We start from the raw sequence: 27,733 nt of genomic DNA, 5'->3' as shown, positions 1-27,733 counted from the left end.
ATTCATAGGAAGCCCAGAGACTGAGATTGGGTGGAGAGCCGGTCCCTGGAGGAGAGCAGAGTAGCTGATGTCAGGCAGAGAGAAACAGCCCTGTTCACTGTGGACGCTCTCTCCTGGACCTCCGAGATTGGGCAGCCTTGACTGGGTTGGTCTGAATGTATGTGGGGCTGGGTTTGAGAGGTGTCATGTTTGGACCATGAGCTCAGAAGTAGAGAAAGCAAGCTGTGTGGAGAGAGAACTGAGTGGGTGCACAGAGAGCAGCAGAGTGTGGGATGTGCAGCTCCCTGCCCCTGTTCTGCCCGGCGTTGTGGCTCCCGGTCCAGCCCCTCAGAGGGCCCAGCGGCATCTCCAGCCCTTGGCTCCTGGAGATGCCCTCGTGTCCTTCCAGTACGTCTGCATTTCCTCGAAGGCATCATAAATTGGTTTCTCTTCCTGGCGATCTAGAGTCCATGACTCAGAAGACAAGAGCCAGGGACACTGTTAGACCAGCTCCCGGGGCTTCTCTGCAGGAGAGAGGCTCCTGGCTCCTAGTCCTGGTGGAGATTGAGGTGCCCAGAGCAGAATCACGATGAGACCCAGCAGAGCCCGGCATGGGTATGTGTGAGGGAAGTTCTCCGTTCCTTAAAGGATAATTAGCAGCAGTAAGAGAAACAGGGTCATTCTTAATCACGTTAGAAAGTGACCGTGTTTTCCTTGCTGAATTATGACCTCCCTTCCCCATTCGTTTATACAAGAGCTGCTTGCCTGCCTGACCCTTGATCACACGGCCCACATCTCAGAGGCCAGTGCAGTTGAATAGTCCTCGCATGGCTGAAACGCTTCAGAAGCCCTGAAACCATCTTTGGGGAGTGGGGGTAGTAGGTATTTCTCTGCTGCCTCCAGAGTTGAGTTCACTGCTTGTTCAGATGCCACGTTCCTTTATAACGGTTTCATTCTTACTAATTTTCTATTCTCAAGAATATTCGATGTGGGAAGGTCATCGTGTACTCCAGCAAAGTAGAAAACTCCTCCTGTATGTAGCTTTGGCCTGGACAGCCCCTCCCATTCCCCCTTCCTTCCAGCCAGCTTTTCCTCTTCCTTCAAGAGTTTGCTTAGATACCACCACCTCCTGGAGGCCCTCCTTGATGCCTTCCACACCAAATCATCTGGCACTTCTCCTTGTCTCCTGGCCTCCTGTGCTTCCCTCTGTAATGACACCTCTTCTGCTAGATCGTGGTTTTTGTCTGTTCGTCTGCCTCACAAACGTGTGACCTTCTTGAGAGCAGGCCGCTAGCTTTTGCTAATAATAGCTCACTTTTGTGAAATGTTTACATGCCAAGCAGAGTGATTGATCTCAGACACAATCCTAGAAGGTGGGTGCTAAAATCGTCCTCATTTTGCATTAAGAAATCAGGGCACGTGGAGAGGCTTCCTAAATTGGGTAAGGTCACATCGCTAAATAGATAAAGTGAAGTCAGTATTTGACTCGAGGCAGTCCTTGTCCCCAGACTGTGCTCAGTATCGTCACTCCAGCTGTCGGTCCACCTCTGTCTCTGTGCCTGCAGCCAGCGAAGGTCCTGGCAGTTAGTAGGTGCTCAGTAAGCACGGGGTGACCCGAAGGAGATGGTCCCGAGCTGCCTGTGCTCTGCCTGCCCTGCTCCGTGGGGAAGGCCCGCGTCCGAGGGGGTTTTGCTGCTTTTATTACCAGGAGTTAGAGGCAGGTTGGGTGCCCACTTCGGTACAGGCATGCATGCTGTCCAAGAGCACATTCTCACCCTGGCCCTTCCCCTCAGCAAGGCACAGAGACCTACTCTGTTTTAGGAACTTCTTTCCCATGCCGGCAGCTTTCTCACAGGCTTTAGTGGTGAGCCCACAGAGGGAAAAGCAACTTCCTATGTATCACAGCAATATCACAGCTAGCTGTTCGGGGGCCACAGACGAGTTTGGAGCCTCAAATCTCCCAAGAGGGTTTTACTTCCAGTTGCCCTGTACTGCATTCAGGCACGTACGGGGGTGAGTAGGGCAGACCTCGGGGCCCTGGCTGTGGCTTCACACAGGCTGCTCAGCCTGGTCTCCTGGCCCCGGGCGGGCGGCCGCTGCCCAGGCTGCACTGAGCGTTCCTGGCCTGGCTCCGTGGCCCAGCTCCCTTGGGGACGGGAGGCTCCTCCTCTATGGCAGAGATAGTCCTCTGGGTTTGGGACCAGGCCGTGCATTTCAGAAGGTCTCCCTGTTTGAAAATTTACCCAATTTATTTGGAGAAAAGAACGAGGGTCAGCTGTCTCTTTAGGGTCAACCAGAAGTCCCACTTACTTGAAAAACGTCACTTAAGCTTTCTATTACCAAAGTTGATATTCAGTAGAGGAATGAATTTCCGAGGAACTCAGAAAACATTGAAGAAGCCATAAAGATAATAAAAACCCATCAACATTATGAAATAACCACTGTAAATGTTTTGATTTGAATCCTTCTGGCCTTATTTTCAGCAAGAATAATGGCACATATTGGTACATGTGATTGTAATGTTCCATTTCAGTATATCATAAGTAGGCCCTGAATTATTTCAGAATAAACAGATACCCAGTTTCTGCTCCCCCCTTTCCCCTACCCCAGGAAGACTCAGCTAGTGTTAGTATCTGGGAAGAAAAAACCAGAAGACTTTTCTACTTTCTCAGTGAGTCTGAAATGCAATTTTGTAATTTCTGTGCTGCGGAGTAACCAGCTTTCAACAAGAGAATGTCTCTTAGCACATGGCCAAGGGGATATAATGTGCATGACTCAAATATTCAGATGGCAACATGTGACCACTGGATGAAGTCATATTTCCTTTTAAAATTCCCTAAATGTGATCATTGGAGCCCCCAGCAGCTTGATTGCCGGAAATTAGCTCCCATCAAAATGGCTCCAGCTATTTCTGAGTTCCCCGGGGACTGTCTCCTGCACCCTTAGGGACTCGCTCCTTGTGATTTTCTCTGTGGCCCCCGATCTTGGGGCCATGCTGAAGGTGACCATCGTGAGGCTGCTGGGCCCCTGGGCCCAGCTGCCCACCGGTGATCGCTGCCCCTCTGGCTTGGGGCGGGGGAGGGATTACCGTGCTATCTCGTCTCTGCTGTTCCAACCCAAATATGGCCTCTGTGGCTGTTCCTTATGCTCCTTCCAGGCCAAGAAGCAAGACCAGGCCAGAACTTTGATTAAAACTATGCCAACAGTTTAGGGATCGTGCCAAGAAATACAGCTTGGGGAGATATCTGAGTTCCTGCTGCTAGGCGTCGCTCTCCTCAAGTCCAGGCCGGTGTTCAGGAGTCTCTCAAGTCTGTCTCCCTGCCTCGCCTCTGGTGTCTGACTTTCTTGAAAGGGCCGGCTTCTCCCCCCGCCCCGGGGCAGGGCTCTGCCTGGAGCCCAGGGCCAGCGGGCTAGGAATCCACAGTACTGGCAGCTTCTCCCTTGTCTCTGACGGAGGGTCCTCGGTGGGCTGAGGGGACTGGAAGGGCATTCACTTAGCAGGTGTGGCAGGGAGTGGAGCCTGGGCCCACCAGTCCCCTGTGAGAGCCCCTTTGCATCTGGCCATCGGTGGAAGTGGTCTTGCCCATGATTGTATCTAGTGCCAGGTTTTAATTTTGAGCCGCGGTGTGAGGGGTGTGTCATGAACTCAAGAGTCAAGGGGTCCAGAGTCCCCACCTTTTTCATTAGCATCCCTTGGTCTTGGGGAGACAGGGTCTCAAAGGAAGAGCGAATGCCCTGAACCCTGGGTCCAGTTTTCCTCAGCGCAGAAGCCACTTGGGTGCAGTCCAGTGGGAAGGCTGGTCTTTGGCGGAAGTACTGAGACCACTGTCCAGTGTCCAAGATGGCAGAGCCTGGGCCCGAGTGCAGTTGGCATCCCCGGTGCGCCACGATCCTCTCCGTGAAAGAAGCCGTCCACAGGTCAGCCAGTGCCCGTGATCGTGGGGTCACTGTTCCAGGTAGAGCTGAGACTAGGCTGTGTCCATTCTCCTTCGGAAGCGTCCTTTCTCTCTCCTCCTTTAAAAGATGTGCCGGGGTTGTGCTGGCAATTCTTAGTAAATAATGCATTTCCTGCTTTGCTAGCCTGCCGCATTTCCATAACCCAGTGAACTGAAAAGTCATGTTTCTCCAGCTAAGTTATTCATCCTATTCTTGGCATTGGGCTGCTGTAATATCGCTCCATCAGTGTGGTCATACGGTAATTCAGGCATTTTGTTCTAGCAACGAGGACACTTAGAGTTAATAACACATGAAGCCATTTCATTAAACGGGAAGTTTTGTTAGGACACATTAACACAGGCCACCAACCAAAACACAAATCATTCGTTGGATATTAAGGAAGCAAGATGAATTAGGAACCTAAAGCCATTTTTAAAAGAGTCTTTGTCATCCTGATGTCATCGGACTGTCTTTGCGTTCAGCCATGTGCAGAAAGGGCATCGGAACTGGGAGTTCATAACTTTTCTTTCCTTTCAGTTACAGACGGCATCGCTCTTGGGTGTAACCTCAGTTTAAGCACCTGTTCTGCTCCTCCCTCCCTGGGTCATATTGGGCATGTTTCTGGGTTGTTCCGAGTCTCCGTTTGAGGGCATATAAAATTGGAGGGCTGTGGTGAAAATTGTAGGGAAGATACCTGTCACATGACAGGGGCCACTAAATGTTACATCATTTCGTAGAAGTCCGAGGAGTTCTCACCGTGAATGCCATCGAGTATCACGACATGCATAAAGAAGTGTTTGGTGCCCTGGTGGGGGAGTTTGGATAACTGAAAAGTGGCCTGTAGTTTGAAATGGAGAGGCATGCATTTGACTTAGGCTGCGAAGAAAGCCGGGCCGCCTGGCGTTTTGTTTGCAAAACCAGCCGTGTGTCAGTGTCAGTGAGCGTTCATGTCCGAGGTCTTGCTGCCTTCCCATCAGCAGTTCCTCTGTGAGGTCTGACCCTTGCTGTAACCATCAAGTATCTCCTGTGAGGTCCTCCTCCTAAAATAGCACTCTCGTCCAGAATCCTTGGTGCTGGTGTGGCAGGGGCTATATAACTGCCAGGCCAGCCTGCAGCCAGCAGAGAGGTATGCTGAGCTCATTCTGAGTCAGAGGCCCCAAGAACACATCCCAGGTTTTGTTTCAATACTCGAAAACCCACCCAAGAAGGTCACGCACTGAACTCTCCTGTTTCTGTTGACAGATTTTTGGAAGCACAGGGAAGGCTTAACTGCCCAACCCACAGACTGTGCATTATGTTTATGTTTCCTCGCCTGCCTAGCATTTGACAATTAATTAGGCATGGTAATTACCTGCTGTAATTTTGTGATTGCACATCCTATAATTACCCCTAATTCTGTAATAGGGAAGTTCATGTACACAAAGGCAAATGACGACGGAGGTGACGGTGTTAGAGTATTAACAGCTGCCACTGCTTACTGCCTGCCAGGCACAGGCCAGGCACAGCATCTCACAACCCCCCAACACAATTGCTATTGTCCCCATTTTACAGATGGAGAAGCTGAGTCTTGAGGTAGAGTATCACCTTCATGGTCACAGCTAGCAAAGGAAACAGCCGGATTTTGAACCCAGGCCCCTCTCCTTGCCCAGCCCATGCCCTTTGCTTGTCATTCTGCCTCTAGCAGAGGAGGCCTCAGGTGTGGCTGAGACCCAACAGGGCCTCTGCTTGGCAGACCCTTAAAGTAGACCTGGAACTTCAGTCCCCTGAAAAGTTTTTAAATCTTCATTCTCCCTCTTCCCTAGTCCTCCTTTATATATACTGTAATAAATATGTATACATTATACATACGTGTGTGTATATATATATATGTATACATGTCTGTATACGTATGTATGCGTGTATGTGTGTGTGTATATGACCCTCCATGTATAATCGAGGCTTGAAGAGGTGAGTTAACTTACCCAGAGTCACCTGGCTAGCAAGAGGTGGGGCTGGAATTCAAACCCACATCTGCCTTAGGCCTGGATCTGGTCCCGGGACCCCATCTCCCGACTCTGACATCTGGTTGCATGTCAGGTCCTCATGGACACCCGCCTACTGCAGTCTCTTCACAACCTGCTGAGAACACAAATTAGGGTAAAAACTCAATCTCCTGAGAATAGTGAAGACCTGGCTTTTGAGGGGCGGGGGGAAGCTTTGGCTTTTAAATTCAGGTTTACTATAAAATCAGGTGCACACGCCATAAGTGTATCGTTCAGTTAATCTTAATTTCTCTACATATCTGTGTAACTACTGCACGGAGATACAGGGCATTTCCAGTACCCAGAAAGTTCTTCATGCCTTTGTGGGGTCTCTGTGTTAGAAACCTCTCCTACCCTGAAGGTCATAAAGATACTCTCGTATGTCCTCTCCCCATAGTTGTACAATTTTACCTTTCACATTGAGATCTATGATCCCACGAGACATGAGTGTAGAAGCCAGGCGCGTGAATGCCCGTAGCTGCCTCACCTACAACAGCCTCCCTGGGATCGACTCGAATGCCCATTCCAGCAGAGCAGGTCAACAAACCGGGGTGTGTTCCTACAGCAGAACGTCCTCGATGGCAACGAACGAGAACACAAGGGTGCCGTGCACCATAGCAGGGAGGTGTCCCCCCAACACAGTCTGGAGCGAAAGGAACCAGACACAAAGGAATACACTCTGTATGAGTCCATTTAGACGAAGTTCAAAACTAGGTGAAGAAACCAGAGGGCGGGGTGCCCAGCAGAGAAGCCGAGTGGCATTGACTGCTGAGAGGGGCACAGAGCGGGCAGAGAGCACTGCTCCATCACATGTTGCTAATCTAAAGAAAAAGTGTTTCAGGAGGCCCTGTGTACACAGGCGTTTTTTTGGATTCAATTCATTGAGGGACTGCGGTTCCCCCCGCCCCACCTCTCCTTACCCCCCATTATTACAGGCATCGCTAGGGTCATTGTTCCCACTGGAAGAGAAACCTCAAGATTCAAACTTCCTCCTAAAACAGAGAAGAGAGCATTTGCCCTGATTCCTGATCACAGATATTACCCTCCTATTTTATTGGCTTCTGCTGAGTGGAGGAGATTGGACTTGAAGTAGCTTTTTATTGCTTGTTTTAAAAGGGAACTTGCTTTTGCTGGAAGAGGTCAATTCTTGTTATTCCTCCAAGGAATTATCTTTACAGCTCAAGCAGAAGGAATTGAGACTTATCAAACTTAATTTGGAGCAGGGAGCCCTTAAAATAAAAATTAAAATCCCAACGATTTTGGACATGAGCGCTTTTAATTCTTCAGTGAAATAAATGCACAATTTGGTTAAGTGTAATTCAAGGACAACTTAATTTACAGAGAAAGTTTCCCAGTTGTGGATGCTAAGAGCATTGCTGTTGAGGACGTGTGATCTGCCCACAAAAGGGGCATTTGGGCCCCAGAGGTATCGAGCAGGGACCTTCGTTGCCAGCTGCTGTTCCCAGCTGCCAGCACTACTCGCTTGGGGTTCCTGGATCTTCAGGGGCCTTGAGTACCGCAGCACCGTGCTACAATAGAAGATGCCAGGCCTTAGCGTCAGGCAGACCCAGTCCAGATCCTGTATCTCCCCATCTCCCAGGGCAAGTGACATCCGCCTCGGAGTCCATGACCCTATCTGTAGAAGGTGGCACGGTCGCACCTTCTGCCTTGCAGATTGAGATGAGGACGGCAGGTGAGGCAGAGGGAGTGCCCGGCATCGTACCTGCCACACGGTAGGTGCTTCGTAAACACCAAGCCAAGCGGGAGTGTTGAAGATAATTACGTTTTATTGGAGCTCTGAAAAATAGTTTACTCTCTTGGGTCTGGCGGTGGGCAGCTCCACTCTCACTCACTTTCTCCTGGAGCTTCCTAACTTTGCCTGCCAACCGAGGAGGTTAGGATTTGACCAGCGTCCAGACGACAGCAGAAACTGAGAATGGGTGATTGTCTCCTCTCCCCTTGCTACCCGGTGGCCTCCAGATAATAAAGGTGGTGCTGAAAGTACCCACTGGCCATTTTTCACCTTTGCCTAATGCTGGCAGAGGCAGAGGTGAGGGCAGTCACCAGTCTTGACAGAAGCATCTAGAACCCCCTCCGCAGGTGGTTCTCTGGTGATTGTTCTCGGTGCCCAGTGTTCCCAGGCAGCACACTCTGGGCTTGGTGGGGTGAGTCTCAGACAACTGAGCTTTGAAGAAAGAGGCTCCAAGGATAGCTGTGCATTTGCCTTTCCCTTGAGTATGAGATCGTCCTAAGTCAAGCTCAGCTCAGGTCCCCTGCCTGGTTCTCGGAACCCCTTGGTCCCCAGCGTGAGGTGGCTGTGGGATGTGGCTGGGGAGAGGCCCGTTGAAGTACATGGAGTTTGTAAATCACCTGAGGACTCAGAGGGTAGGAACTTGAGGACTGTAAAGTAACGGGACCATCTGGTCCCATCCCTGCACTTTGCGCACTCAGAAACAAGGCCCAGAAGAAGCAGGGATGCTCCAGGAGCGCAAACGATGGCCAGGAGGGGCCACATCTGGTCTCACTTGTGCTCCCAGGAAATAGGTTTTGCATGGTGTATTTGTGGAGCTCTTTAGGGCAGGAGCACTCTGATTTGTGTTTCTATTTAAAATTTTCAGTGACCCACAGAATAATTTGTTCTAAGCCCTAGGTCTAAGACTTAGTGGTAATCTATGCAGTTATTTGCTGAGCAAAAACCTTACAGTAGAGGGCATAAAGCTAAGACAGGTGTTGACTTCAACAGCAGTGCTTCTTAAAGTTTGCAGAATGTCATGCTTTTGATGGTGATGACGACGACAATGACAGCAGCTGTAGTTAACAGTTGTGGACGCCAGGCGCTGTTATGCTTGCTTTTAGGCATCTTTTTATTATGATGATGATACCCGCTTCTCAGATGAGTAAACCGAGACCCGGAAAGGAACCATTTTCGGGTGGGGGGAGGAGGTACGGAACTTCTGGGAGGCCGCCGTAGTTTCTGGGCCAGGCTCAGATTAGCTGATGTCTCACTGCAGCCCAGTCTCCGTCAGTCGGACTACGAGGGGGGTATTCATGTTAAAGCTGATTGCAAGGTCAGAGACTTCCAAAATCCAGATCTCTGTCATTTCCTGGTGGCGACCTCACCAATAAGTTTACATTTTTGTTTGTTTATCGAACACTCACCTGGCACCTTCTGTGTATCGGGTTCTGTTCTAAGCCTATTACGTGTGTGAACATATTTAAATCTCCTAAGACCCAGCAAGGGTGGTAATGTTACCATCTTCATTGCTCAGGGAGAAAGCAGGACACAGAGACATTCATGGGTTTTTTGTTGAATGCCTCCTGTCACCCTGGCAGGAGATACAACCAAGGGAAGGTTGGAAGGTCAGGGCATTTCCTTTAATCCGAACATTTTTTTAACGTTTTAAAGAATGCAGGCAAACTGGCACCATCCTGCTTTGCCACAGCCTGTGGTGGAGCATGAAGGAGGACAGTGCGGTTAAGCAGGAGCCGTGCAAGCCCAGAGAGGCCGCCCGCCGTACCTGCTCTGGACCTGTCTTTGGCTCGCAGACATCCCTCATGGACAGTCGCTGAAGGAGTGTGAACAGCGAGATGAAAACGAATCGCATAGGGGAAAATGCATGGCCAGAAGACCATCTAGCGGCCTCTCACAGTGGCCCAGGCAGAGGAAGGGACAACTCCAGGGTGGGTCAGCAGGCCTTGTTGTTCAGTACTTGAACATGTGGGTGAAAGAACAGAAGTGGTCAAAGGTGATGCCCAGGTTTCTAACTCCGGCAGCCGAGTGGTCCATTCACTGAGAGAGCAAGATCCCAGGAAGAGGGAGGAGCACATCTCCAGTGCAGATTGGGGGATCAGACGTAGACATGATGAGTTTGACCACGTCTGGGCCTGGAATTGATAGCAGAAGTCCAAACTAGAGACGCAGATTTGACCTAAACGTGAAATGTGCAAACCAGAGAGTTGGGTGCTCGTGGAGGGGAGAGAGGGTGGTGAGCGAAAATCTCCACCTGTGGCATGGGCAGAAGAGGAGGCATCCGTGTGGAAGGCCAAGAAGGGGCCATCGGAGAAACGGGAGGGACTCAACATTTCCATGGTATGAAGCAGTTGGCTCTTGAACGTGTTCCAAAAAACATAGAGTCACGCTTTGTCCTTCATGCTACAGATGCCTGTTTTTATCATTACGTTAGAGGTTTTCAAGATTTGCGTTGATGTTGACTGCTTGCAAATGATACTAGATATTTGTCACTGGAGATTTTACTCTAGGCTCTTCTTAGCTCATGTAATTTTTTAAAATGCGTTAATCTCTCTCCTACTGTTTTCCCTTCCAGTGTAGTTGCTGTGTTTCTGGAAGGTGTTAAGGCCCATAAAAAGCTGAAGAAACAGCCCTTACATTGTGTACCCCCAGAATGTCCTCTTGAGAGTCCCATTCTGATGCAAATAAGTTTTATGCCCCCATGGTGCCAATCCCATCTGGACGTGACCATCCATCCAGCTGAGCTGATGTCAACTCTGGCCTCTCCTTCCTGCCCCAGATTAGTTTCCACTTCCTCTGTGTGGGGGGTCGACACGATCCCGGGCACAGCTGCACTGCTTGTGCGTCCAAGTATTCCCCACACCCCTGGGAGGAGGTGCTGTCGGTAAATTTCATTTTATAGATGGGGAGACCCATAGAGAGGAGACATGCTTTGCCTGACACCTAAGTCTGTGCTTGACCTCAGGGGTTCCCCAAATTGCCTGCTGCCTTAGTCCATTCAGTCTGCTGTAGACTGAGGGCCTTAGACAACCTTTATTCCTCATGGTCTGGATGCTGGGGAGTCCAAGGTCAAGGCATTAAGGAGGTTTGGTGTCTGGTGAGAACCCACTCTCTGGATCATAGATAGCATCTTCTCCCATGGCAGGAGGGGTGAGGGAGCTCTTGGGGGATCTTTTTTTTTTAGGGCACTGATCCTGTTTTTGAGGGTTCTACCCTCATGACCTAACCACCTAGAAAAGGCCCCCACCTCCTGACACCATCACATCAGGGGTTAGCATCTCAACATATGAATTCTGGGGGGACACAAGCATTCAGACCATCTACACATCAGAATCACTAGGGAAGCTTTGGAACACTACAGATTCCTGGGTCCCAGATGGGTAATACATCCCACCCAGGGGCTGGTAATATTTGGAAAGCCCTGCCCCTTTCCACACCAGATCTTGGCTATGTCAGTGGAAAAATAACAACAATGAGTGCTGAGTATCTAGATCAGAGGGAGGACAAAGTGTTTTTTGTAAAGTGTTTTTGTAAATAAGTATTTTCAGCTTTGCAGGCCATATGGTCTTTCTTGGAACCACTCCGTTCTGCCATTGTATTTCAAAAGCAGCCATAAACAATAGGTAAACAAATGGATGTGGCTGGATTTGGCTCATGGGCCATAGTTTACCTCTCCTGCTCTAGATAATTAACCTTGTGCATGATGATCAGGCAAGTAGCTGAACTTGACGCTCTCTAGGGGATACCTGCATTTGTGTAACAATATACTGCAAGCAGATACAGTCCATTTGAGATGTGGCAGATTGGAACCGCATTCAGCCACCAGGACAAAGACCTGTAAAACATTAAGCTTGAGTAAATTCAAGGTGAATATTTCTCTTTTGTTAAAAAAAAAATCGAATAGATAGTCTAGTAATTGGCGTCGTGGCTCCATAGTGTCATCAGAGACCCCACAATCCCTTCTGTCTTCTACCATAATCAAGATGATCTCGTGATCGTAAAATGACTCCTGGAGCTCCAGTCATCACGTCTGTAGGAAAGAAAGAAAAAGAGAGGGAGAAAGGTAAAAAGGCACCGTAGGCTGAGGCAGATCTCTCCTAAGGACTTTCTTAGAAGCCCCAGTGATTTTTGCTTACGTCTCATTAGCTACTCTTACCTGCGAGGCAGACAGAAAAATGTAGTTAAGTCTCCCTGAACACATTGCTATCCCCCCAAATAGTGAGGGGAAATGGATGCTGGGTGGGCAACTAGCACTTGCTGGAACCTGAGGGGACCCAGCAAATGCCCTAAATGTGCTGTGTGAAATTCCCCTGAGCTCTGCTGGGTTTATTTGCGGATTCATCATGTCTCAGCTTATAGAGACTGGGAGAGCCTGAAGTCCCTTTTCTCCCCCAACTAGCCAGGCCCTTCCAGATACTTTTGGGTCTCATGTATACTTTACTTCTACAAATCAAACACCTGGCTAATCGGGGTAACCGTCATACCGCTGCGGGGACCTTCAGTCCCAAGAAGCCTTTCCTCTCGGCAGCTTTTTGTCCCTATGGAATCTGTCTTCCTCCAGGTGGTATCTGCTCACAGTTGTGAGCATCCAGAGCACGTCATCCTGGGTTTCCTCTTTCTCCGTACAGCCTTTCCAGGAATTTTGAGATCTCTGCCCCCTCCACCCTGAGGCTTGGGTTGTCGCCCTCCACTGCCTGTCTTCTTATAATTTGGCTGCAGATCCTCTCCTAGGGCCCGTGCTTCTCAGAGTCAGTGTGTGGTGTGGACCGCCTGGGTTCTAGTTCCGAGCAGTGCATCTGGGGTGGAGCCCGAGACGCTCCATTCCTGACCTCTCCCACGTGATGCCGATGCTACCGGCCCACGGACGGCCCTTGTAGCAAGTGACCCGGGCCTTTCTGAACATAGTTCATCTTTTAATAGGTGGCAGCCAAAACCTAACTAAGTTGCTGTGGTCGATTTAGAACAGAGCAAGACTCTCAAGTCACTTATCCCAGAAGTTAGCATACAGCTTTTTTAACGAGGCCTAAAGATTACATAGGTTTTTTGGTGGCCCTCCCACATTATTTACTTAGCTCAAATTTACCGAAACCTGTAAGTCTTTGTCCCACAGGCCACTCCTGTGCCCTATTTCCCTTTTACTTATGGTGATGGTTTTTGGAGTTTTAGCGTACAACCCGACATTGATCTTTTTGAATTTCAGCACATTGGATTAGACTCATCCCTCAGGCCAGTTGAAACCACTTTGTTTGCCCCCCAGTGCATTTACTGCCTCTCTTAGCTTGGGGGCTTCTAATGAATTTGATAGACCTCCATTTCTCTATCTGATTGCGCTGGAAACTTCGGTCCATTTGTTGAAGTTCTTTGGTTTAAATCGTTCGTCCATCTTGTTCACAAGAGGATTACGAGAGGCCTCGATGGTTGTCTTAACCAAAGTTCCGATGTATCGTGTCTGATTTGGGAATACTGGGTGGTTTCCACGTAGAGGTGGAATCTGTCGCTCACATGAGGGATACCTGTGTTTATCGTTACATGAGAGGTTTTTGAGATGCGTATTGACGTTCGCTGATGACCGGTCACAGTAGCTGTTTATCATTGGGAACTTTGCTCTCTGGGCCATTCTTGTGTAATATTTTTAAATGCATCGTTCCCTCTCCCGCTTCAGTTTTCCCTCGAGATGTGGATAGTGTGTGTCCCTGGAAGGTGTTACGGTCTATCAGAAGCTGAAGAAACAGCCGTTACATTGTGTACCCTCTAGAATGTTCTCTTGAGAGTCCCATCTTCATTGAAAATAAAGAAGTTTTACGTTCCCGGTGTACCTGTCCCCTCTGGACGTGACCTTCCACCCAGTTGGGTTGATGTCAACTCTGGCCCCTCCCTCCCTCCCGCCCCAGATTGGCTTCCCCCTCCTCTATGTGGGGGTCTACACCATCCCAGGCATAGCTGCCCTGCCTGTGTGTCTGAATGCTCCTTGGGAGGAGGTGCTGTGAGTCAGTTCCACCTCATAGACGATGACATGTGTCGCCTGGGAGGAGTTGGATTCTCAGCAGCAGTCACCACCACAGCATGCATGTGACCATCTCAGAGATCAGCTGGACTGTTCACCTCTGCTGATACTGGGAACTGGTACACGGCGTGTTGTTCCCGTCACCTGCCTGCTTTGTTCTTTTGTGGACCCCTTTGTTGACCTGGTACCACTGAGGCCCTCCTCTGCCAGGCTCTGGGCGTCCAGTGGCCTGAGGGACGGCTGCGGCCCCTGCTTCTCGCAGAGCTGGCTTTCATGGGTGGAGCATCCCCGAAACCCCACCCCTTTGTAACAAGAGCTTTAAGAGAGGTTGACGTTTTCCTTCTGTGTGCCTTTCTCCGCAGGTCTACATCCGGATAAAAGACGATGAGTGGAACGTGTATCGGCGGTACACAGAGTTCAGGGGTTTGCACCACAAGTTACAGAACAAGTACCCTCAAGTGAGGGGCTACAGTTTCCCACCCAAGAAGGCCATTGGAAACAAGGTACTGTCACCACAGGGAACCGGGGACACCCCGGTGCCTGATCTACACGCACGTGCCCCTCTAGACACAGGTCTCGGAGGTTGGCACATAGAAGAAGAAACAGGGACAGAGAAAACACCTTTAATTCCACAGCGTGTCATGTTTTGTTTGTGCACGCCCTCTTACGTCTCTAGGACAGGAGTCAGCAAGCATGTTCCGCTAAAGGGCCAGAGAGGAATTGTTTTTGGCTTTGCAGACCATACTCCCTTAGCTGAAAATACTCAGCTGTGCCACTGGAGTGTGAAAGCAGCCACAGGCTGTTCTGACCTGGATGGGCGTGGCCGAGTGCCAATAAAACTTGATTCATAAGGTGGCACCTCGATTTAGCTGATGGGTCTGTTTTCTGATGCCTGTTCTTGACCAAAAAGATGTTTTCTGGCTTTTATCCGTAGTTGTCAGGTTAGTTATTTGGACTCATGAATGTGGGTGGGGTTACTTCCCAAATACTTGTGTCGGTATAGGGTTGTTTTCCTTGTGAAGGTTAGTGATTTAATGACGTCATGCGTTTCTGGGGGGTCATCCAGGCACCCTGGAGAAAGGAGGTGCTAGCCCTCCATGGACTGCCAGCCGATGAGTGCTCGTTGGTGCAGAAGTGTCTCCCGAGCACCATCACGTATCACGGCGGGGAAGACGAGCTCAGGCCTTGTCGGGGGGCCTTGCGTCGCCCGCTTCGGCCACTGGTGTCATTTTGTCGTCCTTCATGTTTGCTTAGAGCAGCACTCCTCCGTCTGGGCCACACTCGGAATCCCATGAGTAGCTTTAAGAGCTCCTAAGACCTGAGTCCCTCACTCCCGGTGAAGTGAGGCAGGGGCACGGAGGGCTGCAGTACGCAGCCGCGCTGGGGAACGCCTGGCTTCGTGTCTGGTAGGGGACGGGGACACTTGTGCAAGCGCAGGATACTGACGAGCTGGGCAGGGACAGTTGAGCCAGAGGAGGTAAGATCATGATCCTCATGAGGACAGGTGAGAAACTGGGCCTTGCACGAGGCACCCCCCTCCTACCGTGGTTCTCAGAGAGTGGCCCCTGACCATCAGCATTCCCCGGCAACTCGTTAGAAATACCGATTCCCTCCAGTGCCTGGCTCATTTGGTTAAGAGTCCAACTCTTGATTTTGGCTCAGGATCTCGAAGTTTGTGGGGTCAAGCCCTGCTTTGGGCTCTGCACTAACCGCACAGAGCCTCCTTGGGATTCTTTCTCCTCTCTCTCTCTCTCTCTCTCTCTCTCTGTCTCTGTCTCTTTCCCTCTCTCCCTCCCTCCCTCCCTCCCCTATCCTCCCCTTGTCTGCCCTTGGTTTGCTCACTTGCTCTCAAAAATAAATAAACATTAAAAAAAAAAAAAAAAGAAACACCAATTCCCAGGCCCCACCCCAGACCTACTGAAATACCAGCTCTGGGCAGGAGCCCAGAAATCTGGCTTTAGAGCTGTGTGGTGGTGATGCCTCAGCAAGCGTAAGAACCACGATGCTGTCGCACTGACATAGTCGTGTGGCAGATCCTGTGTGTGATGAATTTCCTAGTTTCTCTCTTGAAGGGCCACCTTGCTAGAGTTTTCCTTGGACCTTTGTCTCCCAGAAAACCAGAGCAAAAGTTTTGATAACCACTATGAACACTTGGGAATTCTGCTGGGAATACCGTTACTGTCTATTATGTTTACGTGTTCATGGATTTCTTTGCTTTTAGATTAGAAATCCTATCATGTCAGGGTCTGTTAGATCTTAATTTAAACAGTTATAAAGCAAGTTTATCTGAGGCCTAGAATAAATGTGCCATTCCATTATTTTCCTGAAGATAAGTGAAGTTGAGCCCATAAAAACAGAAGGCTTAGAAATTCTACACTTGTGCAGAGCAAGGAGGACAATAATTCTTATGAAAAGGGAGAAAAATTATATACTGGTTTAATCTAATGACTTGCAGGCTCATACAAATCTTGGGACCCATCCAGAATGCCTGAGAATGTCATAAAACAGAATTCTGTGTAAGCAGCTTATTATCATGATAAGATAATGTCATTTGCAGGAAGCCTTCTGCTATAGCAGCCACTCCATGACCCTCGGGGAGCTCGGCCTGTCTGTGTCTCACTAAGGGAAATTAGGACAAGGCTGAACCAGAGACGTTCAGGTGGAGAGATGTGTCGCATTATTTTTGCCTCCCGTGGCTGCCGTACAAACGTGGCCCCTGTTTAGGGGTCTAAAAAACACAGATGTATTTTCCTACACTTCTGGAGGTTAGGTCCAGAATCCATCTCCTGGGGCTAAAATCAAGGAGTCAGTGGGGCTGGTTGTTTCTGGAGGCTCCAGAGGAGAGTCCTTTCCTTTTTTAGCTTCTGGAGCCTGTCCGCATTCCTCAGCTCAAGGCCTCCTGTGTCTTCAAAGCCAGCAACCTTGCAACCCTGACCTCATTTTCTGTCATATAGTATCTCTGTGTAGTACCTCACATAGTACCTTTTCTGACTCCTCTCCCTCTTATAGGACCCTTGAGATGACACTGGGTCCACCCAGATAAGCCACCATAATCAGTCTCAGGATCCTTAACTTAATCACATCTGCAAAGTCCCTTTTGCTGAATAAACTGAGAGTATTTTATACTCTCAGGTTCTGGGATTAGGCATCTTTGGGTGCCACAGGCTTTCTCTGCAGAGCAAAGTGACCCCTCCCACTCTGGATCTCCAGGCAAGCCTAATAGTTATGCAAAACTTACTTCAGACCTAAGAAGCCTACCAACACCACCCCCCCAGGGACAGGGATGCAGTGACTTTCCCCTCCGAGTGCGATGTCCCCAGCCTAGCTTCATGCTGTCCCATTCTTGTCAATCCTAGGACTGACTGAGCAGCTGTGGGCTTTTGCCCTGTGAAATCTGTGTGAGTAGGGCTCTGTCCACCCTCCACCCCCGACCCCAGTGCGACCCTATTTGCAAATAAAGGAACTTGGGAATTAAAGATACCATGCTGGTGGGCCTGGCCTGGTTCTTCACTACATTTTTGGTCCTGCTTCCCATGTTCAGGGGTGGGCCTGACAGCTTGCCTGCAGTCACAGGGCCTCTGCCTCTCGTCCAGTCTGTGTGGCCCTTTGCTTTAGAGTTGGCCGGTTGGCTTCTGATTCTCTCTCCCTGCACATTTGGCTCGCTAAGACTTACCCACTTCCCTGAAGTACACTTTGGCTGCTCTCCAGGACAGATCTGAGGGTTTATCTGATTGTCAGGAGTAGATTGAGTTAGCAGGCAGGACTTCAACATCTGACAAAAGCTACTGATGAATCCTGTTAAGAGACAAAGCCTGCACTCGCCTCACCAGGACCTACAGGCTCAAGATACCTGCCTTGATACCCTGAGGGTGAGTTTTCTTTCTAAATTGGTCCAGAGAAGTCAGCCACCTCAGAAGCTTTCCCTTGACTAGGTCACTTCAAGAAGGTCTCCCTTGCCTCTTGTACCATTAAGGTACTCAGGCTTGACTTCTTTGTGTGGATTGCGTTACAAGTAGGTTGCTGCTGTTAAGTCTTGGACCCATTAAGTGATTCAATCTGGGATCCATGGGCCTGCACAGGAAAAACTAACTATAGTTTTTTCAAACTCATCATATGAGTATCTTCCTAGCCTGAATTTCTAGGTATTTTCCCAACCGTGCCACCATTGTCGATTGTCTGCCAGTTACAGAATCAAAATGTGATCTGACCCCAAGTTTGAACTTTTTTTTATGTGTATTTATTTTTTGAGAGAGAGAAGGCAGAAGAGGGCAGAAAGAAAAGGAGAGAGAGAATCCCAAGCAGGCTCCACGCCCCCAGCACAGAGCCCAGCGTGGGGCTCAAAGTCATGAACCGTGAGATCATGACCCGAGCCGAAACGAAGAATTGGACACTTAACCGCCTGAGCCACCCAGGCGCCCCAGTTTGAACTTTTTTTAATTGGTGAAACAGCCCATTGTGTAGTTCATGGATGCAGGATTTGTCTTTAGCACAGAATTTCTTGTGCCTTAGTACGCCATGCACGTGTTTAATCACAAATACCCACAGCACTCACTAGAGCCGCCCATGCCTTTAGGTATCACATCAAACTTGAGTTGTGTCGAGGTAGTTTCTTGAACACCAGTCCACCGCTTGCTGTTCATTTCTTCGTAGCTGAGTCAAACAAGCCGCAGTAGTTGTGTATTAACGTTACTCATTAAATCTGAAATATCACAGGCATGGGGCTTGTATCCATTGTGAGATAGTCTGGGTTAGGCTGAAGTAACGACTTTGTGGTCTTGGCAGCCTGAGCCAACCAGGATTTATTTTTGGCTCGTGTTTTATGCCCATCATGGGTTGGCTGGGAGCTCTGCACATCATGACATCAGGAAACTAAGGACAAGCGAAAATCATACACTGGCTCTTAGAGCTTCTGCCCAGACGTGATACATGTCAATTCCACTCCTTTTTCATTGGCCAAAGCCACTTACTCAGCCATGTGTAATGCCAACGGGGAGAAGGAGTCCATTCCTCCCATGTGTCCAGGAGAATTTGAATTTTTACCATCAGCTCTCATGACCCCTACAAGGTGGGGGGGCACTTGTCTCGAGCCACATTTCTGAGCAGGGTGGGGATAAGAGGAGAGCACGACCCCACCAGCCTAAGATGGGCATGCCAGGTCCTGTGGGTCTCCTTCCACAGAGTCCCAGTTGAGGTGCATCCCTCTACCCCTGCTTCGGTTATCCTCACACAAGCCCGGTCCTCTCTGGTGTGGGCATTTGCAACGGTTGCCCTTTTCCACTCTTGCCTGCTCCCATCCATCCCCCTGCTGAGCCACAGTGAGGTTTGTATGACATCAAATCAGATGATGTCATTGTTGCGTAAACCCCCCCTCCCAGTCGCACCTTTGGCAGTTAAATTCAGGACTCCTTATGGCCTTCGAGATGTCCCCTGACCTGTCTCCCACCTCCTCCCGTACCTTCTCTCATGCTCCGTCCTCCCTGTCTGTACCCAGCCACACTGCCGTCCTCAGACTTCCATGCTGTTCTTACCTTGTGGCCTTGGCATCTGCTGTTCCCTCTGCATGGATTGGCTCCCCCACCTCTGCATGGACGGACCCTGCAGGTCATTAGAACTCCCTTCCAACTGCCCTCATCAGTGCTGCCCCTTGAGTCACTCTCCAATCCATTAGTCTGCTGTAATTGTCCCCTAGCACGTACTATCACTCTAAGTGATTGATTTGTGACCTTGAGCAGTATTGTCTCTCTGCACTGGAATGGAAGCTCATGACAACAGGGCCTTGGTCTGTTCACTGCTCTCTCGCCAGCTCCTAGAATAGCTTCTGCCGCCCAGAGAGACTCATGGCCTGAATTAAGGAATAAGGGAACACACATTAAATGGAAAAGTTTCCCTGTTATTTTCTTCTTCAAGTTGCTGGGTCTTGGCACAAATTTTTTAAAAAACTGAATTGCCCCACTGGGTATAATAGCTTTGGGGGTAACTGGGGAGGTGCTTTTGCAGAACGGGCCAGAGGCGGGCAAGCTTTTGCAGAGCGGAAAGGTGGCTCTCCAACGGTCCAGGGGAGTTGGCCGTCAAGCCTCCCTGTCCAGGGAGACTCGGCCAGCATGAGGGGTTAAGGAAAAAGACTCGTTTCTGATGACGCTACTGCAAGTCTGCCTTATTGCTCAGCAAGAAATAGATTTGAGAGGCTGTCATTCCTTCTTAGGGTAATGGAGTCAGTCTCTGAAAGTTCATTTGGCATTAAGGCAGGGCAAATCGCTTTCCCCGGAGCCACAGATAATTCAACTTGTTGGACGAATTATGCGTCAAAATCCTCATTAAAAACACATAGACCAGTGTGTGCTGGAGGAACCAGCTGGCATCACGGAGCCGTGGGAGCCCCTTTGCAGCTGAGAGGTGCAGATTTAAATGCAGCTCTGGGGGTGTCCAGCCCCCAGCGGAAGGGACTTGCAGCGGTGGGAACAAGTGGGTACCTGGAACAGTGTTGAAGGTGGTCGAATTTTCCACTTAGAAAAGCTTCTGGAATGTAGGGCTGTCATGCTAGATGTGAGGGGGACAAACGTTGTCCAAAGTAAGGTCTCTGCCCTCACAAAGTTCATGACTTTGTGGGGAGAAAGACTAGTAAATAGGTCCTCGCAGAAGAGTCCTGCGAACTAGGGGAACCAGGGCCCCTGGGGCGGTCTGGAAGGGGGGCGGTGAGCAGGGCTGCCTTCTGCGCGGGGCCAGCAGGATCCTGGCGACAGAGCTTACCAGTGGGAAAGCGGGCTCAATTCATGGGTATTCTTTCCTTTGTGCCCCGTATTAGCTTCATATTGCTGCTGTAAGAAGTCACCCCAAATCTAGTGGCTTTAAACAGTACACATGTATTGCATGTACCTTCGAGTTGAGGAGGTCCGAAATAGACATCGGGCATTAGTGGGTTGAAATCATGGTGTCAGCAAGGGTTGCGTCTCTTTCTCAAGGCTCTAGAGGAGAATCCCTTTCCTCGCCTTTTCCAGCTTCTGGAGGCTTGCCAGACCCCTGGGGTCTCCCTCCATCTTCGGTGCCCCATCTCTACGCCAATTCTTGCGTCGTAACATCTTTGACTACAGTCAGGAAACGTTCTCTGCTTTGAAGGAGCGTGATCAGATTGGGCATACCCAGATAACCCAGGATAATCTCCCCATCTGAATTTGTGACCTCTTTATCACCTTAGTCCCCTCTGCAGAGACCCCTTTGCCATGTAAGATAGCACATTCACAGCGATCGGGGCGGGGAAATTTGGCAGGGGGTAGGGGGACGTTTTTCTGCCTACCTCACAGCTCTCTTTCCTTGCCTGAGGTATAGGTATTTACACATGGGGAGGGGGAGGCACGGGGAGGTAAAGTGACTTAACCAAGGCCATCTCACTGAGCTGGCCACTTAAGGTGATAAGTGGCTCCAGGCAGACGGTCTCCAGAGCCCCTGGCACACAGGGATCCACAGAGCTCCATGGAGGGTGGATGAATGTAGATTGACATTGACTCCTGGAAGTCACTCCCTCAACCCCACCGATGTGGAAATCTGCCTCTCCCTCTGTGGCTCCACCCCTCTCACCCACACCCCGCCCTGTCTGACTCAGGAGCCATTGGTACAGCTAGAAACTGCCGCCCTCACGGTTGATAGAAGCTTGTATAAGCTTTCCTCGCAAACCGAAGCATCTGGAGGGATGGTCGTTCGTCCATTTGTCCATTTATTCATTCAACAGGACTTTGCCAACTGTGACAATCAGACACAGAAAGGAAAAGGCTCCTACTGCTTGACTAGATGGATGGCATCGGGCGAGGTACTTGATCCGTCCCTGCCTCAGTTTCTCGTCTACATACCGCTTCTCTCTAGTGTTGTCATAAGGACTTACGGTGGTAAAATTGCTAAAATACTCACAACAGCGTCTACACAGGGTCAATGCTGTGTACGTGTTGCTGAAGGGGTGTAGAGGCTGGCGGTGAGGCTGAAGAAGCTGACACAGGAGCACGTCCTCATGGCAGAGTTTGCAGTGGGTGAGCCTGACACAGGTGGTCCTTCCAGAACCCTCACAGCCTGTGTTTCTGTGTGTAGTAATACCAGCCATCACATGCCAGGCGTGTGCACGGTGGGGGCTGTGTCTTCTGTCCTTCCCTGTGTCCTTCTTGTCGAGTCTCATGCAAGATGTCTCAGAGGTGAGGAAGCTGGGCTCAGGCTGTAAGCATCCTGCCCGGGGTCCTGTGGCCCCCATCGGAATTGAGTCACACGCCCGTCCCAAAGACCATGCAAACTGGCGGGAGAAAAGAAGCTCCAGTTGAACGAAGCTATAAACTCTAGTTTGTTTCTCATTTGACACTCTGCCAACCGCTGTGTAAACAGTCCCGGTACTTAATGCATTAAGCGAGAAGAAGAATGACATTGGGCTCATTATACATCACACATTTGTGTTACTCTTTAATACAGCAAAAGCCTCTTAAGATATTTTCCAGGAGAGCAGTTGCTAAAACCATCTTGCCAGAGCAACGGTCTCGGGAGAGAGACACGGAGGAGCCTCAGGCTTGGAGTGTGTATATGGATACGTATGCAAATATGCATAGGTATTTAAAAAGGGAGGGTTCCTGGGGAGTGCTTCTCTGTAATATCAAATTAAAATCCCCCCAAAAAAAATTAAGGTCCGTTTATAAACCAAAAGTCCAGAGCTGGCAACTAGAAGTGTATTTGCTGCTCTGTTGGCATCCTGCCTGTTTTCTGCGTGTAACATGTGGAGAGGTCAAATCCAAGCTGACCTTTTCGGTGATCTCGGGCCACAGACCTTGCAGGCGCCTCCCCATCCCGGAAGCCTTCCCCAGACTCAGAGTGTTGGCTGCCCCACCTCAGGTTCCCTCCCCAGACTCCCTCATGGCTGCCTGATGCACCCTTCTCTCTCTCCACCAGCCCCATGGAATTAGAGCAGCACCTGGCCTGTTGGGTCTCAGTCTTGCGGCATTTGACGCAGTGCGTGGCCCGTGGCGGGTGCTGAGTGAAACGTGTTTGATGAACGTAAAACCCAAGCCACGTAAGAGCTGGTGAGCCGGACCATTGTTGTGCAGTTACTGGTTCCCTTTCTCCCCTGTTCCCTCCTTCCCCTTAACTTCGAGGTCTTTGGTAACCGTTCAGATGAAGGATGCACTGGCCTTAGCGGCCCGCTGGATATGAACACCGCACCGTGAATGTTGGCACTGTCCATGCCTGGTGACAGAGATGAGAGCTCCATGACAGATCTGGGGTCCAGCCTTGCCAGGTCACCAGCCAGACTGGGCCGCCTCCCTGGACTTGGCCCATCTCAGGCCGAGCTCAAGGCCTCTGATGCAGCAGCGGTGAACCCACTGGTTTGGAAACTGACATGAATTACAAGGCACTTGATTCTCCGCTGGGCATGAAGTGTTGTCCAAAATATTTCTGGGGCTGTTAAATTACTTGTAGGTCATTACCTACTCTTCCTCCTAGCTCTGAAGGCCTTCAGAATGTACTTAACCCATGTTCTATCTGTTATTTTCCCTCACATTTTTGGACAGCTGATTAAAATCACAACGTAGAAGAGTACTTGTGAGCTCTTACTCGCTTCTTGAATAATTGAGAATAATTGCTACCTCCCAGCTCAGGACTGCCATTAATATTTGGGGACTGTGTATTATAGTCTTGGTTCATCCTCAGCAAGCCGGAGAAAAACATGTTTAGTTTCTCAAGTCGCCCCCATTGGTCTGTGAGAGTCCAAAATGCCTCGTGTATGGAGGAAGTTGCGTCCTTCCCCTCGACCATTTGCATTTTTAGAAGGCGTACGGTACAGGGGTTAAGAGTTTGGGCTTTGGCATCTCACTGGCCTCACTTCAGACGCGGTCTCTGGTACGCACTGGCTGCATGACCTCCGTGTGCCATCGGCCTCCACGAAACGCAGCTGTCTCAGCTGTCACGTGGGTTGTGGGTATTGCATCATGGGATCTTGTGATGATCTACCCAGCATATCCTGAACCCTCAAGTGCTAGCTTAAAAAACTACGTCTCAGCGGAGGCTCGCTAATTGGGTTTCCATTCTCTTGTAATTCGTGCTCTGACCTGACCAGGCTTGGCTCTCCTTCCTCCCCTCTTCATTCTTCTCCTTGATACGGTGGGGTGTGTGTTTTCTTTCTCCTCTTTCTAAAAATTATTTTAAAAATTGAGTTATAAATGCTTTCAGTCTTACGTGTATAGATGACAGGTTTGCACAAAATGAGCGTACCTGCACGAACAGCACGGACACCGGGAAATACATCATTGGCAGGACTCCAAGCCTCCTTCTGTCACCCTGCCAGCATGGCCACCATCCCCCTATCTAGTCCATAGATGGGTTTTGCCCATTATAGGACTTTATGTAAATGGCACCATAGAGCATGGACTCCTTTGTGTCTAGCCTCTGTCACCGTTATATCTGTTGACATTCAACCGTGTTGTTCCAGGTAGCAATTGTTCTGGTTTTTTTCGTTACCGTGTAGACTTCCATTGTACGGATTTATCACAGTTTATCCTCTCCTTTGATGGACGTTGGGTGGCTTCCAGTTTGGCTCAGTTACACATACTGCTGTAATTAACACCTCTGTGTATGTCTTCTTGTGGTGGTTAAGTGCTGGTTTCTGTGGGTCCACACACGGGAAAGGAGTTGCTGGATCACAGGACGCTTACGCTCCACATCAGTAGAGAGTGCTGAAGAGTTTCCCGAAGGGGTCACACTGTGGTGATTTCTTAAAGAAAGAGGGGGGAAATGCAAAGAATAAGGTAACAGGCACCCATATCCCACCACCTACATTTAACCGCTGTTCACGTTTTCTCCAATTTGCTTCTAAGCTTTCAAAAATGTATTTTCAAATACACTGGGTATTTCAAATGTGTCCCAGAATGCATAGCCAAATATCATGAACACACACGTATCGTCATCCTCATTTAATAAAGTTAGTGTTTAGGAGTTAAACATTACAGATCTAGCTGAATCCTCTCGGAACCCTCCCCCTGCCACAGGGAATGGTTCGGTGGAGTCGTTGTGTGTCCTTAGTGTCTGTGTATCCTTCCTGTATGGAAAATACATACCTTGTCTTTTTCACCAGCACTCCCTTTTTGAGGTTGATGCGTTCAGATGCATAGCATTCTAATCCGTGAACTTTAGCTGCTGTACTTACTGACATTCTGTTGTATGAATATTCACCGTCGTATTTATTTTTTCTCTCTTTGATGAGCAGTTAGACGGTTCACAGTTGTTTTCTGTTCAGTTTCTCCTGGGTACACACCGATGAAAGCGGCTGCATACTCACAGCACCTGCCTACCTTCACCTTTCCTGGCTGTGGGCAGGTTGGTCTCCAATGGGATGGTACCAATTGTTCGCTCCCAGCCAGGGGCATCAGACTCCCATTGTTTCACGATGTCAGCGACACTCGGCATCGTCAGACTTACAACTGATTTATGTTTTGCTAACACACTGTGTACAGAGTGTCAGCTCCTCGTGGTTGTAATGCCCATTTGCCTGGTCACCGAAGAGGCTGACGATCCGTTCATGTGTTCAGGCCATTCAGATTTCCCCTTCCCTTCCTTGCCTATTTGTACCTTGGGGGTATTACTCTGCTGGAGTTTCTGTCAGACTGGTTTTAGCATCTCCTTTTGCTTTCCCGATGCCAGCCTCCGTGTATGCCTTTAAAAAGATATGACTCGGGGTGCCTGGGTGGCTCAGTCGGTTAAGCGTCCGACTTCAGCTCAGGTCACGATCTCACGGTCCGTGGGTTCGAGCCCCGTGTCGGGCTCTGGGCTGATGGCTCAGAGCCTGGGGCCTGCTTCCGATTCTGTGTCTTCCTCTCTCTCTGCCCCTCCCCCGTTCATGCTCTGTCTCTCTCTGTCTCAAAAATAAATAAATGTTAAAAAAAATGTTTATTAAAAAGATGTGACTCTCGCGTCCTCCTCCAAGAAGCCCCTCTTGCTGGCCTGCCTCTCCTTCCATGTGTCTCCCCTTCCCTCCGCAGCGCCCCCTGCCCCCTAACGCTTTAGTGCGCACATTAAATGCTGCCTTGCTGGACTGATTTTCCATGAGCAACAACCGCTCGTCGTCCTGCACATAGCAAGATGCTGGCGTGGTGTCATGATTGGGGAAGGCGACATCGTCGGGTATTTGCATGAGAGAACACTAGGCCCCGCATTGTGTTCTTTCATGTGGACCCAGAGTAGACCCACTCCCGGCTCCTGTCTCTCAGATGAGGTCCCGAAAGCTTTGACCATCCACGGACTGTTGGGCACAATTTCCTCTGCCACTTCAAGGAGCGGCTGTTCCCTGCCAGTTACCAACTAGGTTAAGCTTGGCCGCCCCCTTGGAACTTCCTCATTGTTTAATTTCTCAGCTCTTCCCCTTTCTGAGGGAAAGTGAAGTTCTTTTTTGTAATGAGTTTAGAAGTTTTTTTGAGTTAAGTCCCGGATCCTCATAAGCTCACGGAAATGGAACTGTTTCAGATTATAAAGGAGCCCTTGATGCTGGCTTTTAGCTCTCCCTCATGAACTGGGCAGCCTTCTTCTCCGCAGCAGGAAGTAAACAAACCCTTCTTCACATCATCACTGCCATCTTCCTAAGAATAGCGACTATTTATTGAGTGCTAACTACATGCCCTGTGGGGCGACAAGGGCTTTGCACGTTCATTTCATCCCACCAGCATCCTGGGGGCCCAGGAATTATTATCCCTGCCTCCCTTCCTGCCACTGTGCCTGTCGCCCTCTTAGATCTTGAACCCTCAAGCTCTTTCTTGCCTCTGGGGCTTTGCTCACACAATTCTTTCTAGAATATTGCATCCTCCACCTGTCCCCTGGGTCTTTCTCATCTGTCAGGCTTCAGCTTAAACTCTGCCCCTCAGAGAACCGTTTCCCAGCTGTCCTGCATAAATGACCCCCGCCCCTGCCCCCCCCCCACAGTGGGCTTTCCTGGCCCCTTGTTTTTTCCCTTTGAAGCATCAGCTATAGTTACTCATTTAAACATGGCAGGTGGAGGGGGAGCCCTTGAAGGATTCTAAGCAGAGCAGTGACAAGATTTGATTTGTGTTTTGGAGACATTGCTGCCATGTGGAGGATGGCGTGATGGGGGGTAAGCAGGGAGACCCTTGCTGGGGCAGGGGCAGAATGTCTGTACCTGGTGCCAACAGGTTTGGGTCAGTGTAGAGCCCCTGAGGACTGGGAGAGCGAAATTAGCAGACCTGGAGATGTGAGGTCTTTCCAGAGACAGGGTCCTACGGAAAAGACAGATACATGCAGAGGTGACTATAACCTGTGGTGTGATGGTCCTGTACTCACTCTGTGGGCAAAAGCCCCAGCTCAGAGGTGGTCAGCTGGCAATCCACAAGACCATATTCCACCTGAGATAGGTGCCGAATGGTGAGGACAGTAACAATGATAGTGATAATATTAATCCCCTGTCTGCAGCTTGGAGCCCACCCATGCCCCAGCAAGGAGAGGCTGGTCTTTCTCTTGATCTCAGATTTCCTTGTGGCAGCAGCTGGCAGAAGCTGACTGGGGGCTGGCCCTTAACAAGGGGCGTGTGTGCCCCGGGTCACCAGTCTGCCCTGTTTCTCTCATTTCCTAGTCCCTGAAAGCTTTTGAATTTGTCACCCTTCAACTTGAGGGTAGACTCACTGGAGGGGATGGTTTTTATTCTGAGCTTTGAAGAATGAGTAGAGAAGACAGGGAAGGATGTTCCCATCAGAGGGCAAGTGTCAGCAGAGGTACAGAAGCATGACAAATCTCTGAGTTCGGGTGCATGTTGGAGTTTTTATGTCCCAGGGCTCCAGCCCCTCACGGGGGAAGCATAGGGGTGCAGCACCGGCTTTAGCCTCGGTTGAGGTCCAGGCGAGCAAGGTGCAGCAGTAGTTGGGCTCTGGGCCGGGGGCTTTCTCACAGCCTTCGACTTGCCACTTGTTACCTCCGGGATCTCCAGCTTTGGAGAACTGAAAAACAAGCATTCGGGGGAGTAGAGAATACTAGCAATGGTCAAGAACCTGAGAAGTCTCAGAGCTCTTACCAGGAAGGCCATGA

General features: G+C 49.8%; 1 protein-coding gene across 4 annotated transcripts in view; it reads left to right on the top strand.

Annotated features, from left to right (window-relative positions):
• Window positions 1–27,733, top strand: part of SNX29 (sorting nexin 29) — a 497,129-nt gene that overhangs the window by 402,055 nt on the left and 67,341 nt on the right. For all 4 annotated transcript variants that reach the window (XM_060648527.3, XM_060648525.3, XM_060648528.3 and 1 more), the window contains one exon: window positions 14,053–14,193. In XM_060648527.3, coding sequence (XP_060504510.2) covers window positions 14,053–14,193 — 141 coding nt within the window. The remainder of the gene's footprint in view (window positions 1–14,052; window positions 14,194–27,733) is intronic.

This window comes from Panthera onca, chromosome E3, assembly GCF_046562875.1.
Source record: "Panthera onca isolate mPanOnc1 chromosome E3, mPanOnc1 haplotype 2, whole genome shotgun sequence".
Classification (NCBI taxonomy): domain Eukaryota; kingdom Metazoa; phylum Chordata; class Mammalia; order Carnivora; family Felidae; genus Panthera; species Panthera onca.
The sequence above is the reverse complement of the archived record's forward strand: the minus strand, read 5'-3'. Positions and strand labels throughout refer to the sequence as shown.